This window comes from Alexandromys fortis, unplaced genomic scaffold, assembly GCF_014885135.2.
Source record: "Alexandromys fortis isolate MF-2015 unplaced genomic scaffold, M_Fortis_MF-2015_v1.1 scaffold_66, whole genome shotgun sequence".
NCBI lineage: Eukaryota > Metazoa > Chordata > Mammalia > Rodentia > Cricetidae > Alexandromys > Alexandromys fortis.
Genome location: NW_026067950.1, coordinates 5,900,875 through 5,913,349, shown reverse-complemented (window position 1 = coordinate 5,913,349; position 12,475 = coordinate 5,900,875). Strand labels below are relative to the sequence as shown.

The 12,475-nt window shown below is 39.1% G+C and overlaps 1 protein-coding gene across 2 annotated transcripts in view; it reads left to right on the top strand.

Annotated features, from left to right (window-relative positions):
* The window catches only part of Gpc6 (glypican 6), a 951,185-nt gene that overhangs the window by 460,703 nt on the left and 478,007 nt on the right, over positions 1–12,475 (top strand). For both annotated transcript variants that reach the window (XM_050150388.1, XM_050150389.1), the window contains one exon: positions 5,250–5,641. In XM_050150388.1, the coding sequence (XP_050006345.1) occupies positions 5,250–5,641 (392 nt within the window). The remainder of the gene's footprint in view (positions 1–5,249; positions 5,642–12,475) is intronic.

Below are 12,475 nucleotides of genomic sequence, written 5' to 3'. Positions count from 1 at the left end.
TCCTATGGTGCCCAGGGAAGAACTGATTGAACACTGCTGCCCCCGAGACACCTGCAATAGCAGAGCAGAATCTGACCGGAAAATGCTAGGCCGTGGGCGACCCCATGCCATCTTCAAGTCGGACACGACAGCAATCTGTGCTTTTACTTGCTTACAAGATCACAGCCCCTGGACAGCGGAAGACCACTTGCCATTTCAGAATACTGGTTATTGTTTGTTTCTTTGTTTGTTTGTTTGTTTGTAGACCACAGATGAAAATAAACGGCATTATGCGTTTTCCTACATTAATGCAACCAGTTAAATCAACATTTTCCTGGTGGAAATATCAGGGTATAGTGTAAAAACGGGTTGTTCTTTTATTTTATTTTTTTAAAGAAATGTGCTGAAAGCCACCAGACAGCTGTGAAGGAAGGAAGGACATTTCTATTTAGTTACACTTGAAAACGCCATGGAAAAAGTAGGTGAAGACTGTGTAGTGTGACTGTCAATTCCAGCCTTTATTGGTCATCACTTCCAGAAACATTCTGTCCTTAAGAACGTTCCTCATCCAAACCATTTCATAGCTGAAGTCTGACCTATCCTGATTTAAGGGGGAGGGAATGGAAAAAATGAGATTAAGGAGAAAGTACAGGGTGAGACTCACCCCTGCACACCTGGAATCTGTCTGGAATCTTGGCAGCTGCAACAGTCAGGAACCACATGGTATCCACTCTTTCAGTGATAAAATTTTGTAGGTTTATACCATCACCCAAAAATATTTCTTTATTCTTTATTATGTTGTGTGTTTGTGTTGGGTGTTTTTATTGAGTGTGTGTGTGTGTTTCTGTGGTGCATGTATGTGTGTGGTGTGTGTGTGTGTGTATGTGTGTGTGTGTGGTGCGTGTGTGTGTGTACAGGATTGCATATGTGTGTAGTGTGTATACTGAGGCACACGTCTCCTTCCACTAGGTTGATCCTGGAGATCAAGGTCAAGTCATCAGGATTAGTGCCCCAGGTTCCTATACCTGGTGAATCATCTTGCTGGCCCTCAATCATCCCCATTGCACAAGCTTTCCATAAATATAAGGAATGAGGTTTAAATGTACACACTAGTAATTTAGCATCCAAGGTGCCAAGTAAAAACTATTGGGAGTTTGAGGCTAACCAGCTCTATCTGTGATCCAATCTCATAAACTCAAAACTAAACAACAACAACAACAAAAAAGCATAAACATAGAATGAAAAATAAAAGTAGAAAGGAAGTGATGTCACAGTGTGCTCTAGCCCACCTGCCTTAACTCCACACTGCCTTCCACAGGCTACACTTATCTTCAGTCCTGAGAATAGGATGACCTTTCTGGCTTGATGGGAGAAAATTTTGCTGTGTCCTACACTTTGTAAGTTTTCAGGATGCCTCAGTCTACTTTTCCTCCGCCACTTTATTCTCTTTGGTCCCGCATGGGACCTTCCCTTCAGACCTTCACAAGGATGCATCTTTTGAAACTTTTCTGAGCTGTACTTTGGGCATCCCTTGGCGCCTGGAGTGGACGGTTTGCCCCCGATGAGGCCTCTCAAGCAGTGGTCAGCATTTTATTCCCTTGCTTTTGGAAGTGTGGCAGTTTTTCTCTACATATGGTTCTCTGACATGGCGGCCTGCCCTGCAGCTAGCAAATGTTTGCACAGAAATATCTGCTCCAGATGAAGAGAATCTTCCCAAGGCTACGGCTGCCTGGGACAGTTCTTTTGTGCACCCCTGAAGCCTCCCTGAGCCCTGAGCAGCTACCTTTGATGTACATTTTGTGATTAGGAAAGAAAAGAGAAAATCAAATAGCATTTTGTTCAGCCAAGCTTTATCTCATAGATGAGAATTTTGTTGACTGAAGGCTTTCTCAGATGTGAACTTTGCCCTTTCCTATTAAACAAAAGGGTTACACTGAGATTGCCTTTTCTTTGATTTCTTCTGAATTTATTCTCTTGGATATGTTAGGGCATGATATTTCATCAGCAAAAATGAATGAGATAATTCTTTTCTAAATCTCAGTTCCTTTTGGTTTCTTGAGAAAGAAATCACCCAAGCATCTAGTCCCTAGTTCAAAGAGTCACCCTTCAAGAGGCAGGCACTACAGCCTGGAGATCATGAGGGGTGCATGCTGTGTTGGCGGACTCTAGTTTTGCTTCCTTACTAGCAAACTTTTTAGATAATGACACACCCTTGGACAAAACATTGCCATATTATTTAAATGGCTGTTCTCTTCTCTCTGTTTATAATTTTATTTTGTTTGATAAGCATATATTAACTAGCCCAGACTTGCTTTGAACTCCTGATATTTTTTCCTAAACTTCTCAAATGCTGAGATATACCACCATGCTTGGTCTAATAGAATGTTTCCTGGGGCAGATGGATTAATTATAATACCTTATTCTCTATACTCAACCAAGGGTACTAATTTAGACAAAAGAAAGAATAAGTTGGAAATAGCAGGCCATCTTTTCTAGCCATTCACCATCCAAGTGGGATTGTGCCAAGCATATCAGAATTCCTTTGTTAGAAGAGACATCAATTGGTAATAGGAAAATACAATTTCACCTCTTGAGATAAATACTATGCCATCATTGGTGAAGACGGAGGTAACGTAGGATAATCAAACATTATGTATCTGACTGTCATCTATCTAATGTAATGTTTCTCTCCTCTGTAAATCTACACCACACTCTTGATTACTAACTAGTCTTTGCAGAAGGCCGTACTCTGTGTACAGTAAATTAAGCTTTAATTCCAGAGTCCAATGGAATAATTGACCTCAAAAACAAGAAGAATGAATAGGCTGTTCAGAGCTCATGATTAGAAGGTGCTTTCCAGTCTCTATAATCGTATTTTTCCATTCAGTGATTTTCGCATTTTTTTTCTACCTTTTATTACAATCTCTAACACCTGTCACCCTCCTCCTGGGTCAGCACACCCAAGTTCCCCTTTTTCTTGGTACTAAGATTAAAGGTTTTACTTAAGATATTTTTATACTTGGACATTAAATATTTATAGCATTATTGCTCCATTTTAGGGCCAACTAGCTGCTATTTATGTAAAAGTTTTTGTAGGAACTTGACCTCATAAAGTCGTAAGTCAAGCTGGCATGCCATGTTCACAATCATCTGCTTCAGTACTCACTCTCTTTACTGTATCCTGAAGGTTAAAAAGTTTATATCTTTCAACTTACGTTTTCTTAGCTAAGATTTTTAACTGTAGAAATTTATTGGTACTGTGATAATTTGATACCTCTTTATAGTGTATAATCATTAAATCAGAGTAGTTTTTATTTCCTTATACTTAAACACTTTAATTTTTTTATTAACATACCATTATATATATATATTTTGTGGGTGTGATATATTTTATACATACATCTAATATGTCCTGATCAAATCAGGAATATTAACACTTCCATCTTCTTCCTAGTCACAAAGGTTTAATAATGTATAAAGTAGTTTTGCTTTTAGGGAATATAAAAATATATTTTCTGGTTTGAAGAAAAATTGCACAGATTCTATTAGTCGTGGAGACTAGAGAAAGTCTTAAATTTTGACACATCTGTGATGAACAGAGTTTCTCTATTCAAGAGAAGTAATGTACAGAAATAAAAACCATGGGGAAATATGTTACAAATTGGGTGCAAATATTTAATTCTTTTTTAAAAATCTTTAAACTGGTTAAACTCCTATCGCAATTAGGCTTAGCTAATGTCTGTAGGCTGGAAATAGTTTCCCATTTGTTCAGACTTTGTACATAGTAAGCTTTTATTAAAATAAAAATAGCAATGTAAAAATAGAGAAGTATTCTGTCTCCAAGAAAAACAACTCAACAGAGTTCTCCATAAACTCCCTGTTGCCTTGGCCTTGTTTGAAAACAGCATAAAATAGTTATGATCAGTGGGGATGCAAATTAATTATCTAGAAGATGTTTAATTCCATATGAATCTGAATGGAAGTTCTAGGCTCAAATTCTCAGGAAAGCCAAATTGGTTTCTAGAGACCCTGCAGAGGAGGGTCTAACAACTTTCCCTTCTGTGTTTGGGAAAGAAGTGCCCAGAGCTCAAGGGGGTAGGGCGGGGGGGGGTCCACCTAGAAGGGAGGACATAGCTTCCAAGAACAGAAGGAATTGAAAAAGTCAAAGGATCTTTTCTCAGCCCTTTCTCACCAGTTCACACTCCGAAAATGGGATGCAAACCTTGAAGCCATTTTCCCAGGCTCTCGTTTGGAGAATGACGTCTATGCTGATGCATCTCCGGCCAGCACGAAGGACCACCAGTGAGGCTGCCTGAGTCCACTGGCTTTAGTCTCCATCTTAGTGCACCAGGAAATTTAGAAACACCCACATGTGGGAAGGAGGAATTCCTTTGTTGTTAAACGTTTTTCCCTAAAATGCTCCAAGTCAGAAAGGCCAGCTGTCAGTATTATGCTTGAATTCTATTAAGTGATAACCTATATTTATAATAATAATTCAGGCTATCTCATGATTTTCTTATTCATATAGCCATATTAGATATTTCCTCTATAGCTTTAAGTGATATGATTGCTTGATGACTTGTTCACAATGTCACAGAATATTGTTAGTTGGTTGTTGAAAGGAATTTGAGAGAGTCAAAAATATTACATTAATTTTAACACACCTTTTACCAATATAAGCAATTTAACTGAATTATAACCTATGCTGCCACCCATTTGTAAATAAGCAAAGGAAATGTGATTATCAGTATGCATTTATTGTTACATTAATGATGAACCTTTGCCCATTATATCTGCAGTTTATTTTGATGAACTTCTGTCAAGTCATTTTCTGTCCTAAAATTTAATAATACTTGGAAGAATAATTGAGCCATTATTTGAAAGGCATCAATTGTTCATCTAAAATTAACTGATATGTCTGAAACTGAAATCATGGGGCCTTCTGATTTTGTTGAGTACTAAAAAATAACAGTTGTGAACAGAATCTCAATGCTCCTTAATAGTCCAGTAATAACTTAATCATAAGATTGTTTTCCTGTATAGCTGCACATTAAATGTGCCTAGGTTGTGCAAGAATGTAGCTCAGTGGCAGAGAACTTTCCTTGCGAGTGTGAGGTCCTAGGTTCGAGTCTTAACTTCACCGAAAGAAAGAAAGAAAGAAAGAAAGAAAGAAAGAAAGAAAGAAAGAAAACTAAGTTATTAAGGTAAATAGTCATATTGAGCTTTCCACAGATTATTCATGTATGGCTGCTTTCTTATTTGCTGTCTAGAATTTTTCCGGGAGCTGCTGGAGAATGCAGAGAAGTCCCTAAATGACATGTTCGTCCGGACCTACGGCATGCTGTACATGCAGAATTCGGAGGTGTTTCAGGACCTCTTCACTGAGCTGAAAAGATACTACACAGGGGGTAACGTCAACCTGGAGGAGATGCTCAATGACTTCTGGGCTCGGCTCCTGGAGCGGATGTTCCAGCTGATAAACCCCCAGTATCACTTCAGCGAGGACTACCTGGAATGCGTGAGCAAGTACACCGACCAGCTGAAGCCCTTCGGGGATGTGCCACGGAAACTCAAGATCCAGGTCACGCGCGCTTTCATTGCGGCTCGCACCTTCGTCCAGGGCCTGACAGTGGGCAGAGAAGTTGCCAACCGAGTTTCCAAGGTAACTGAAGGCGTTACAGTTGGTCTTCCTTTTTTTCTTAAACAAACCAAAAAAAAAATGGTTATGGTATCTGCTCTTAAAGTCATTGGTGCATGTCCAAGGTTAAATATATTTTTTTCTTTATACAAGAGAAAGAATTTAAGCAGTTTCTTATGGTTTAGCAATTAATGCAAATATTTATCAGCACTGTAGCAGAGTTTTCATAGCGAATACAGTTCAAACAGGGTGGCTTGCAGCTAGCGTCACCACGTGAAATTGGGGGATAACCGCCCATGGACCGGTCCACTCAGGTTCTGATACTCAAGAGAATGACAGCGCTCTCCAAAGATGCTAAAAGTAGAAACAGGGCAGGGGCACCTGGCGTCTCTTCCTTATCAGGGTGGCTCAGGGCCTCATTGGTGAGAGTGGAGCCTTGCCTGGCACCTGTGGAAGCAGAAGCCCGTGGGGTGGAGGTGGGGGTTCTAAAGGATACAAAGGGTAGGTTCTGGAGGCTACTCCCTTGAGTCATCCTTTATCTTGGTAATTCCATGCTGTGTGTTGTGATGGTCTTATGAGAAAGATAAATCACTAATCCACTTCGGGGCCTCAAGGATAATGTCTGTAAACCTCTAATGCAAGGGATCATTCTGGGCCACCGGCTTTCAGCGTGGAACATTTCCTACGCAGAGCGTATCTGCTTCTGTTTAAGCTCTGCCTTGACATTTAACTGCTCTTATGAGGTGGGCCTGCCCATTTATGAGGTCAGCCCTACAAATAACCTAAAAGATGATTTATATAAGAAGTCAAGGGAAAACAATATATAAAAGGAGCCTGGTATTATCTCTCTTAAAGAAGGTCATATTTGTACAGAGATTATTGCCAAACAGTATTTTTTTATTGCAGGTCTGTGCCCAAGAGTCCCAGAGTTGTATTTTTTTCTTTTTCTTCTCTTTTTCTTTTTTCCCCTTATTGGTACTACTCTGCAATATTTCTTTTTTGTTCTTCCTCTTTATCTCATCATTTACATCTTGGCATAAAGACAATGTAGTCTACACTCCTAAAGGTATCTCTCTATGGCATGACTTACAAAATTCCTAGCAGTCCATTTTTATAAATTATCAGTTTCTAAAATGTTACAGCTTATGAAAGCATTTTTAAAGGGCTTCTAAAGCAATAATCATAATGAATAAAATGATATAAAGATCATATAGCAAAGATAGCTAATGTGGTATTTTTCATTGTACATCAACTCTATCTGACCTATCAAAGGAATAAGTTCCTCAGAAGTGGTTTAATAAGGAAGCAGCCAGGTGAAATACTAAAACAATGTATGATTCTGCGGGGATGATATGGAAAATTCAGACAAGTACAGGAAGGAAAGGTGTGTCCTATGTGCCATGACCAAGATATATCTTGCTGTAGGACATAAAATTAATGAAATTGTAGTTCAATAAGTTAAATTAAAATGCAGTCACAGAGGCTTTAAGAGGGAAGCCTTCATTGCTGTTGGAGGATGAAATGTCCATTTGCAGAGCCTGAGGTGAAAAGCATGGGTAAATATGTGCACTGCTTTTGTTCTTGGTGTTGAGTCCATTTCACGGATGTGAGAAACATTTGGCTTATATAGTATGAAGTATAGAAGATCCCAAGAAGACAGGAATGTATACGTTTTCCTGTAGAATATCTAAGGCGCCAAAATGAAATATAGTCTAATGACCGTTTTTACCTTTTCCCTGAGGATAGCATTAATAACAGCCCAGGATTTCTTCCATGGTCTTTCACAGGGAGTTGTACTCTTGGGTATCTGCTTGTCAGTTTCTATTATGATGAAGGACATTAGGAACCAACCATGAGTAGAATGTCTCCTTCAGAGTTTTCAAAAATTCATGAGGGCTGTGTTAAACAAAACCAGTTTCTTTCTATAAGCGCCAGCTCCCGAGGTTTGGGGTATAGTTTGTGGGTCCTATAACTGAAAATGTTAACTATTCTATACAGATCTTGGCTTAACTTAACTGGGGTCCATTAGTCCTAACCATCCCAAACATAAAGCCCTCATTGGCATTTGGTCTCTGAGTTTGGCACAGAAAAAGATGAGATGATCTGTAGCTCTGTGGGTGGGAAGATAGACAGCAGCTGGGTAGATAAAAGAGGGAACTCCACATTCAAAGAAGCTGAGTGATTACTTTTATGAAATAATTTGTAACTCACAGATTTTCAGATTTTCACTTTCTTGTTATAATTTCCAGAAAATCTGCAGTAGATTAGAAAGGCAGCCGTTAGTTCGATGGTGGCCTTCTGACTACTGTGCATACCAAGGACATTATAGGTTAATAGCCTGAGAGGAGAAGAATGAACTAAATTTGATGGTTCAGCCTCTACAGGGCAGAAGTATCCACATCTTCTGCTGATAGAGAGACTTAGAGTTGGTGGCAGAAGTTTAAAGAATTCAAAGGAAGTTCAAAGGTCAAGATCAACTACTCTCATCATCGTATTTTGGGAATTTGGTTCCCTCCAATTTCTCCTTTCAATTAAGTGACAATTTAAGTCTATGAAAGCAACATTAATAGTGTCTAATTAATTGTTTTGACTGGAAAATTAGCTTTTTTGGCAAAATACAGCAGTTTGAGACAAATGTTTTGACAGAACATATTAGGGAAATTCCTTTTTTAAAAGTGGAAGATTAATTTGTGAGTCTCAACTGAATTATGTCTTAAACTTAGGCTTGCCATCTCATGGATACAAATAATCCTTCTTCTAGCCTTGAAAATGGGGAAATCATATTTTGTGACCACAGCCATAGCGCTGGGTGAAGCGTGTGTGATTCTCTAGTGAGCACCTAAGGTCAGTGGGCTAGGATTGATTTTCTGTGTGGATTCCCATTTTTGAGCATGGCAAGAGTTGTGCCACATGGAGTGTGAGACTTTTGTATAGTGAGTATAGCACCCATGCTTTAGCTGAGCCCATCAAAAGTGACCTGTCTAGTTGGACACATCCATGCCCCGTAACTGCCCTTGTTCCCTGCAGTGACGGATGCACACGTGTCCAAGTAGAAATGTAGACGAATTTTTAAAGAGGCATTTTTGAACCAATGCAACTAGAAACATCTTCATTGCCTCATCTAGACGATATCAACAGTGATCGCTCCACACTATGGAGGCCTTTGGAGCACAAACATGAACTGTACCATACTCAACATTTGGATCTCACAAAGCTTATTTCAAGAAGGAAACCCATAAGCTGCCAAAGATGACTCACCATTGATACTATCCTCAAACACTGGGAAGCTAAGCAATACCACTCAGGATCATACAAAAGAATAAGTAAATGCGGTAAACTCTGAAACTTCAGACTGAAAATGAAGATCGCACAGTGATGCAGATGATGTTGAGCTGTGCAGTCAGGCAAAGCCTCGGTGGAGCTTTTAAAGCCTCAGTGGAGCTTTCGCTGGCTAACTAATGCTAGATTTAGAGGATGAAGGAGGGATCTACATGCATCACATGTAAGATATTTCCATCAAATAAATTAGTGTAAACAAATTCTTTACCTGTTGGCCAACCATGACTGTTTTTATGTGTAGGTATGATCCTGTTTATAAACTTCCACACACATACACACAGAGGTATAAGCACAAACAAGTGTATTTCCCAGCCCACACAACACAGTGAAAGCTGAAAACTATGCTAAGATCAGTCACATCAACTTTCCAAGTCATAGCATCGATTTATTTCATAAAAAGTGAGTCAAGAGCAGAGCAGAGAACCATTGCATCTGAAATACTAAGAGATACTGTCATCTGTATCTCTAGTCTTTCTTCCTATACTTTGAAAGGCAAGTGTGGCTTTTATGTTTTAGGAAGACATAGGAATTTTTATTGTGCTTGTGTTTTCTGAGCAAGAGTTTGCTTTTAACTGAGAAGACGAAGAAGCAAATTACCTTCCACAGTAAATATGCCCTCTCTGATCACATTGGAAAAACATTCTGGAAGAAACACTGCGTATTCTACTTATTGGGGAAATTGGAATTGGAATCTGTTTTTAATATTTGAAGTTTGAAAAATTTTAAGATGTAAAATAACACCTGTGGTACCTATCACATGAATTATTAGTTTCATTCCTTCTGTAGTAATGTGTTGATTCGAGTTGATTTTGTGACATTTTGTGAAACTGAAAAGGACCACAAAAAGGCCACAAATGGAAGAATCATTTTCAGAGTTCATCTGAGGTTTGTGTATTCTCTTCTGTAATTGGTGAATGTCCAATGGACCAGTAAAACCTCAGTTTTATATAGCGTTAGAAACATAAAGTTAAGGACATTCACTTTTATTTTTTCTTTGCCATGTTGTTTGTGAACTGCATAGGTTTGCTGCTCACAAGCACTGGAGTACTTCTCTCTCTCTCTCTCTCTCTCTCTCTCTCTCTCTCTCTCTGTCTCTGTCTCTCTCTCTCTTTCTATGTGTGCGTGCTCAGGTGTGTGTGTGAGTGCATGTGTGTGTGTGTGAAAGAGAGAGACATTCTTGCTATGAGGCATATGCCAAAGTCAGAGGACAACTTTTGGGAGGCAGTTCTTTTTCTTTTACCAAGTATTCTTCAAGTTATGAAATGCAGATCTTAGGTCTTGGTAAGCAGTTTGGTAGAAGGTGCCCTTACCTGCTGTGCCGTCTCCTCGGCCTTTAAAAAAGTTACTGAGGAAGAGTAGATATATACAAAATAATTGGTGAGCCAGACAGTTGTAGCTCATAAGTTCACTTAGATATCTAGGCTTACAGCTTCATAGTTATTGCTGTCTACTTTATGCCTTTGGATGCCACATGCTTGAAGATCATCATTTGAAGCATCATTTCACACCTCTCCAGTACTGCTCAGGTTCTGCCTGTTCTCCGAGCATCTGTCACCGTCAAAAGGGCCTGCGTTGTGTACCAAACAACAATATATCTTTCAGCATCTTATTTCCAGGCTTAGCGTGTACTAAGTTCCTCTCTATTCCTAAAACATTTATTGTACTGTATTCTTACAAGATAATAAGAATTGCTTTTATTCTCACTCTCTCGCTTTAATTTGCTTCATCTTCATAGCTCAAAGCACAAAAGTGCTTAACATATTAAACACACCAAACCAAAGTTTACTGAGAAAAATCCTCCAAACAGCTGCAGTCTCATTATGATGAGACAAATGCTGGGTCACTGGGCTCAGCTGTCTCAGTATATAGGAAGCAGAAGTTGATAACACTAGGGGCAGAATGGCAAGAATCTTGTTCCGACGAATTCCTTACTCATGGTTGATTCATTTACTCCTCAAAATGAATAAAATGTTAAAGATGAATTCATCAGGAAGAAAGGTGCCTGTTTTAATGGAATTATAAAATAATTCAACCATAAGTTATTAGAAACAGACATAGCTCAAAAAAGAACAAGAAGGAAAGACATACAAATAGCTTTTAATGGACTGGAAATTAGTGGCTTCATTCTCCCTATTCGTTACTCTCTTCTTCAATCAATCACTTCCCAAATTTATATCTCTAGGCTATACATCTTTCAAGGAAATCTTAAAATTAGTAAGGAATCTAAATGATTTTAGTAGAAGCAATTAAGTTCTTTTAATCAAGATCCATCCTTTCTCTTCCTTCTCTAGAGTGATCTGTCCCATTCGCTATTAGTTCTCAGAGGAGAATTCAATTTTTTCAAGACATCTAGATTTCCTTCTTCTTTTGTGATTTCCAGAGCTAAACACAGAACCTCGAACGTCATTAAGTCATACATTTTCAGTGAATTGCTTTAATAAGGCATTTTGATGCTATATTTCTTAGCACTAATGACATTGTTTTGAGAAAGGATCCCTTGGAGTCTTGATCCATGAGCCTTCTAGTCTCTACTTCCCAATCGGCCCTTGAGCTTACAGGTGCGCACTGCTACAGTCAGAACAATGAGAGTCAAATAAAATATTATGTCATCCACGAAAATAGGTATGTCCCTTTGTCTTGGGAGATTATAGAAACCAAGAGAACAGACAGTAGACATGAATGTGCCAATGGTGTAGCATTCCAAGGGAGCAATGGGCTCTGGCGCCTCTTTTCCAAGGACTTGGGCCATGGCGCTGTGAAGATGAGGCTGGGAGAATTTGAACCATATGGTGTGACTAGCATTTCTCAGATTTCAGACTCTGAAGATCTTTGCTCAAGAAAGGACTTTTCAAGAGACAATATGTGGGCTATTTTACTTAAGCAAGATGGTCCATACAGAATACCAACAAAAAGCAAAAATTATGTAAGTTCTGGTTTGCGAAACGTTAACAATTGACTAGATGCAAGACAGTGAGTTTGGAATCCTAGCAGGTGTCAACCAAGATTGGGGTCCCTCTAGAGAAACACAAACTCCCCAGCCAGCAGTGACCTAGTATGAAGCCAGGTTTTGAGAACCCAGTTGGTTTCCATTTAGCCACAGCCTAATGCTGATGGATGTGGGAATTGCCAATATATAAATGTTTATTTGCAAAATATGGTAACATAAAACCTGGGAAAGGAGAGACAAAGACCAGACATACTACCTGATGTTTATGTATTTAAGGGAGATTTTGAAGAGGAAAGAAAATATTGAAGTGTGCCTTCCAGAAGGAAGGAAGGAAGACAGAGAGAATCTGGGCATGCGGCTGTAATCAACAGACTCAGCGGTTCTAAGTGGTTTAGTAGAAAGGGCAGTAAAAGCAGAGTGTAGGCTTGGTCATGAGTGTGTTGATGGCTTCATTAAGCCTGGCATGATAGCAGTGGAATCATGATGCCTAATCTCTGTCTAGAAATGATCTTTATACCAAGGCTCACAGACTAGCAAATCTCTGTGATGGGTGTTACTCTGCAATAGGGGAA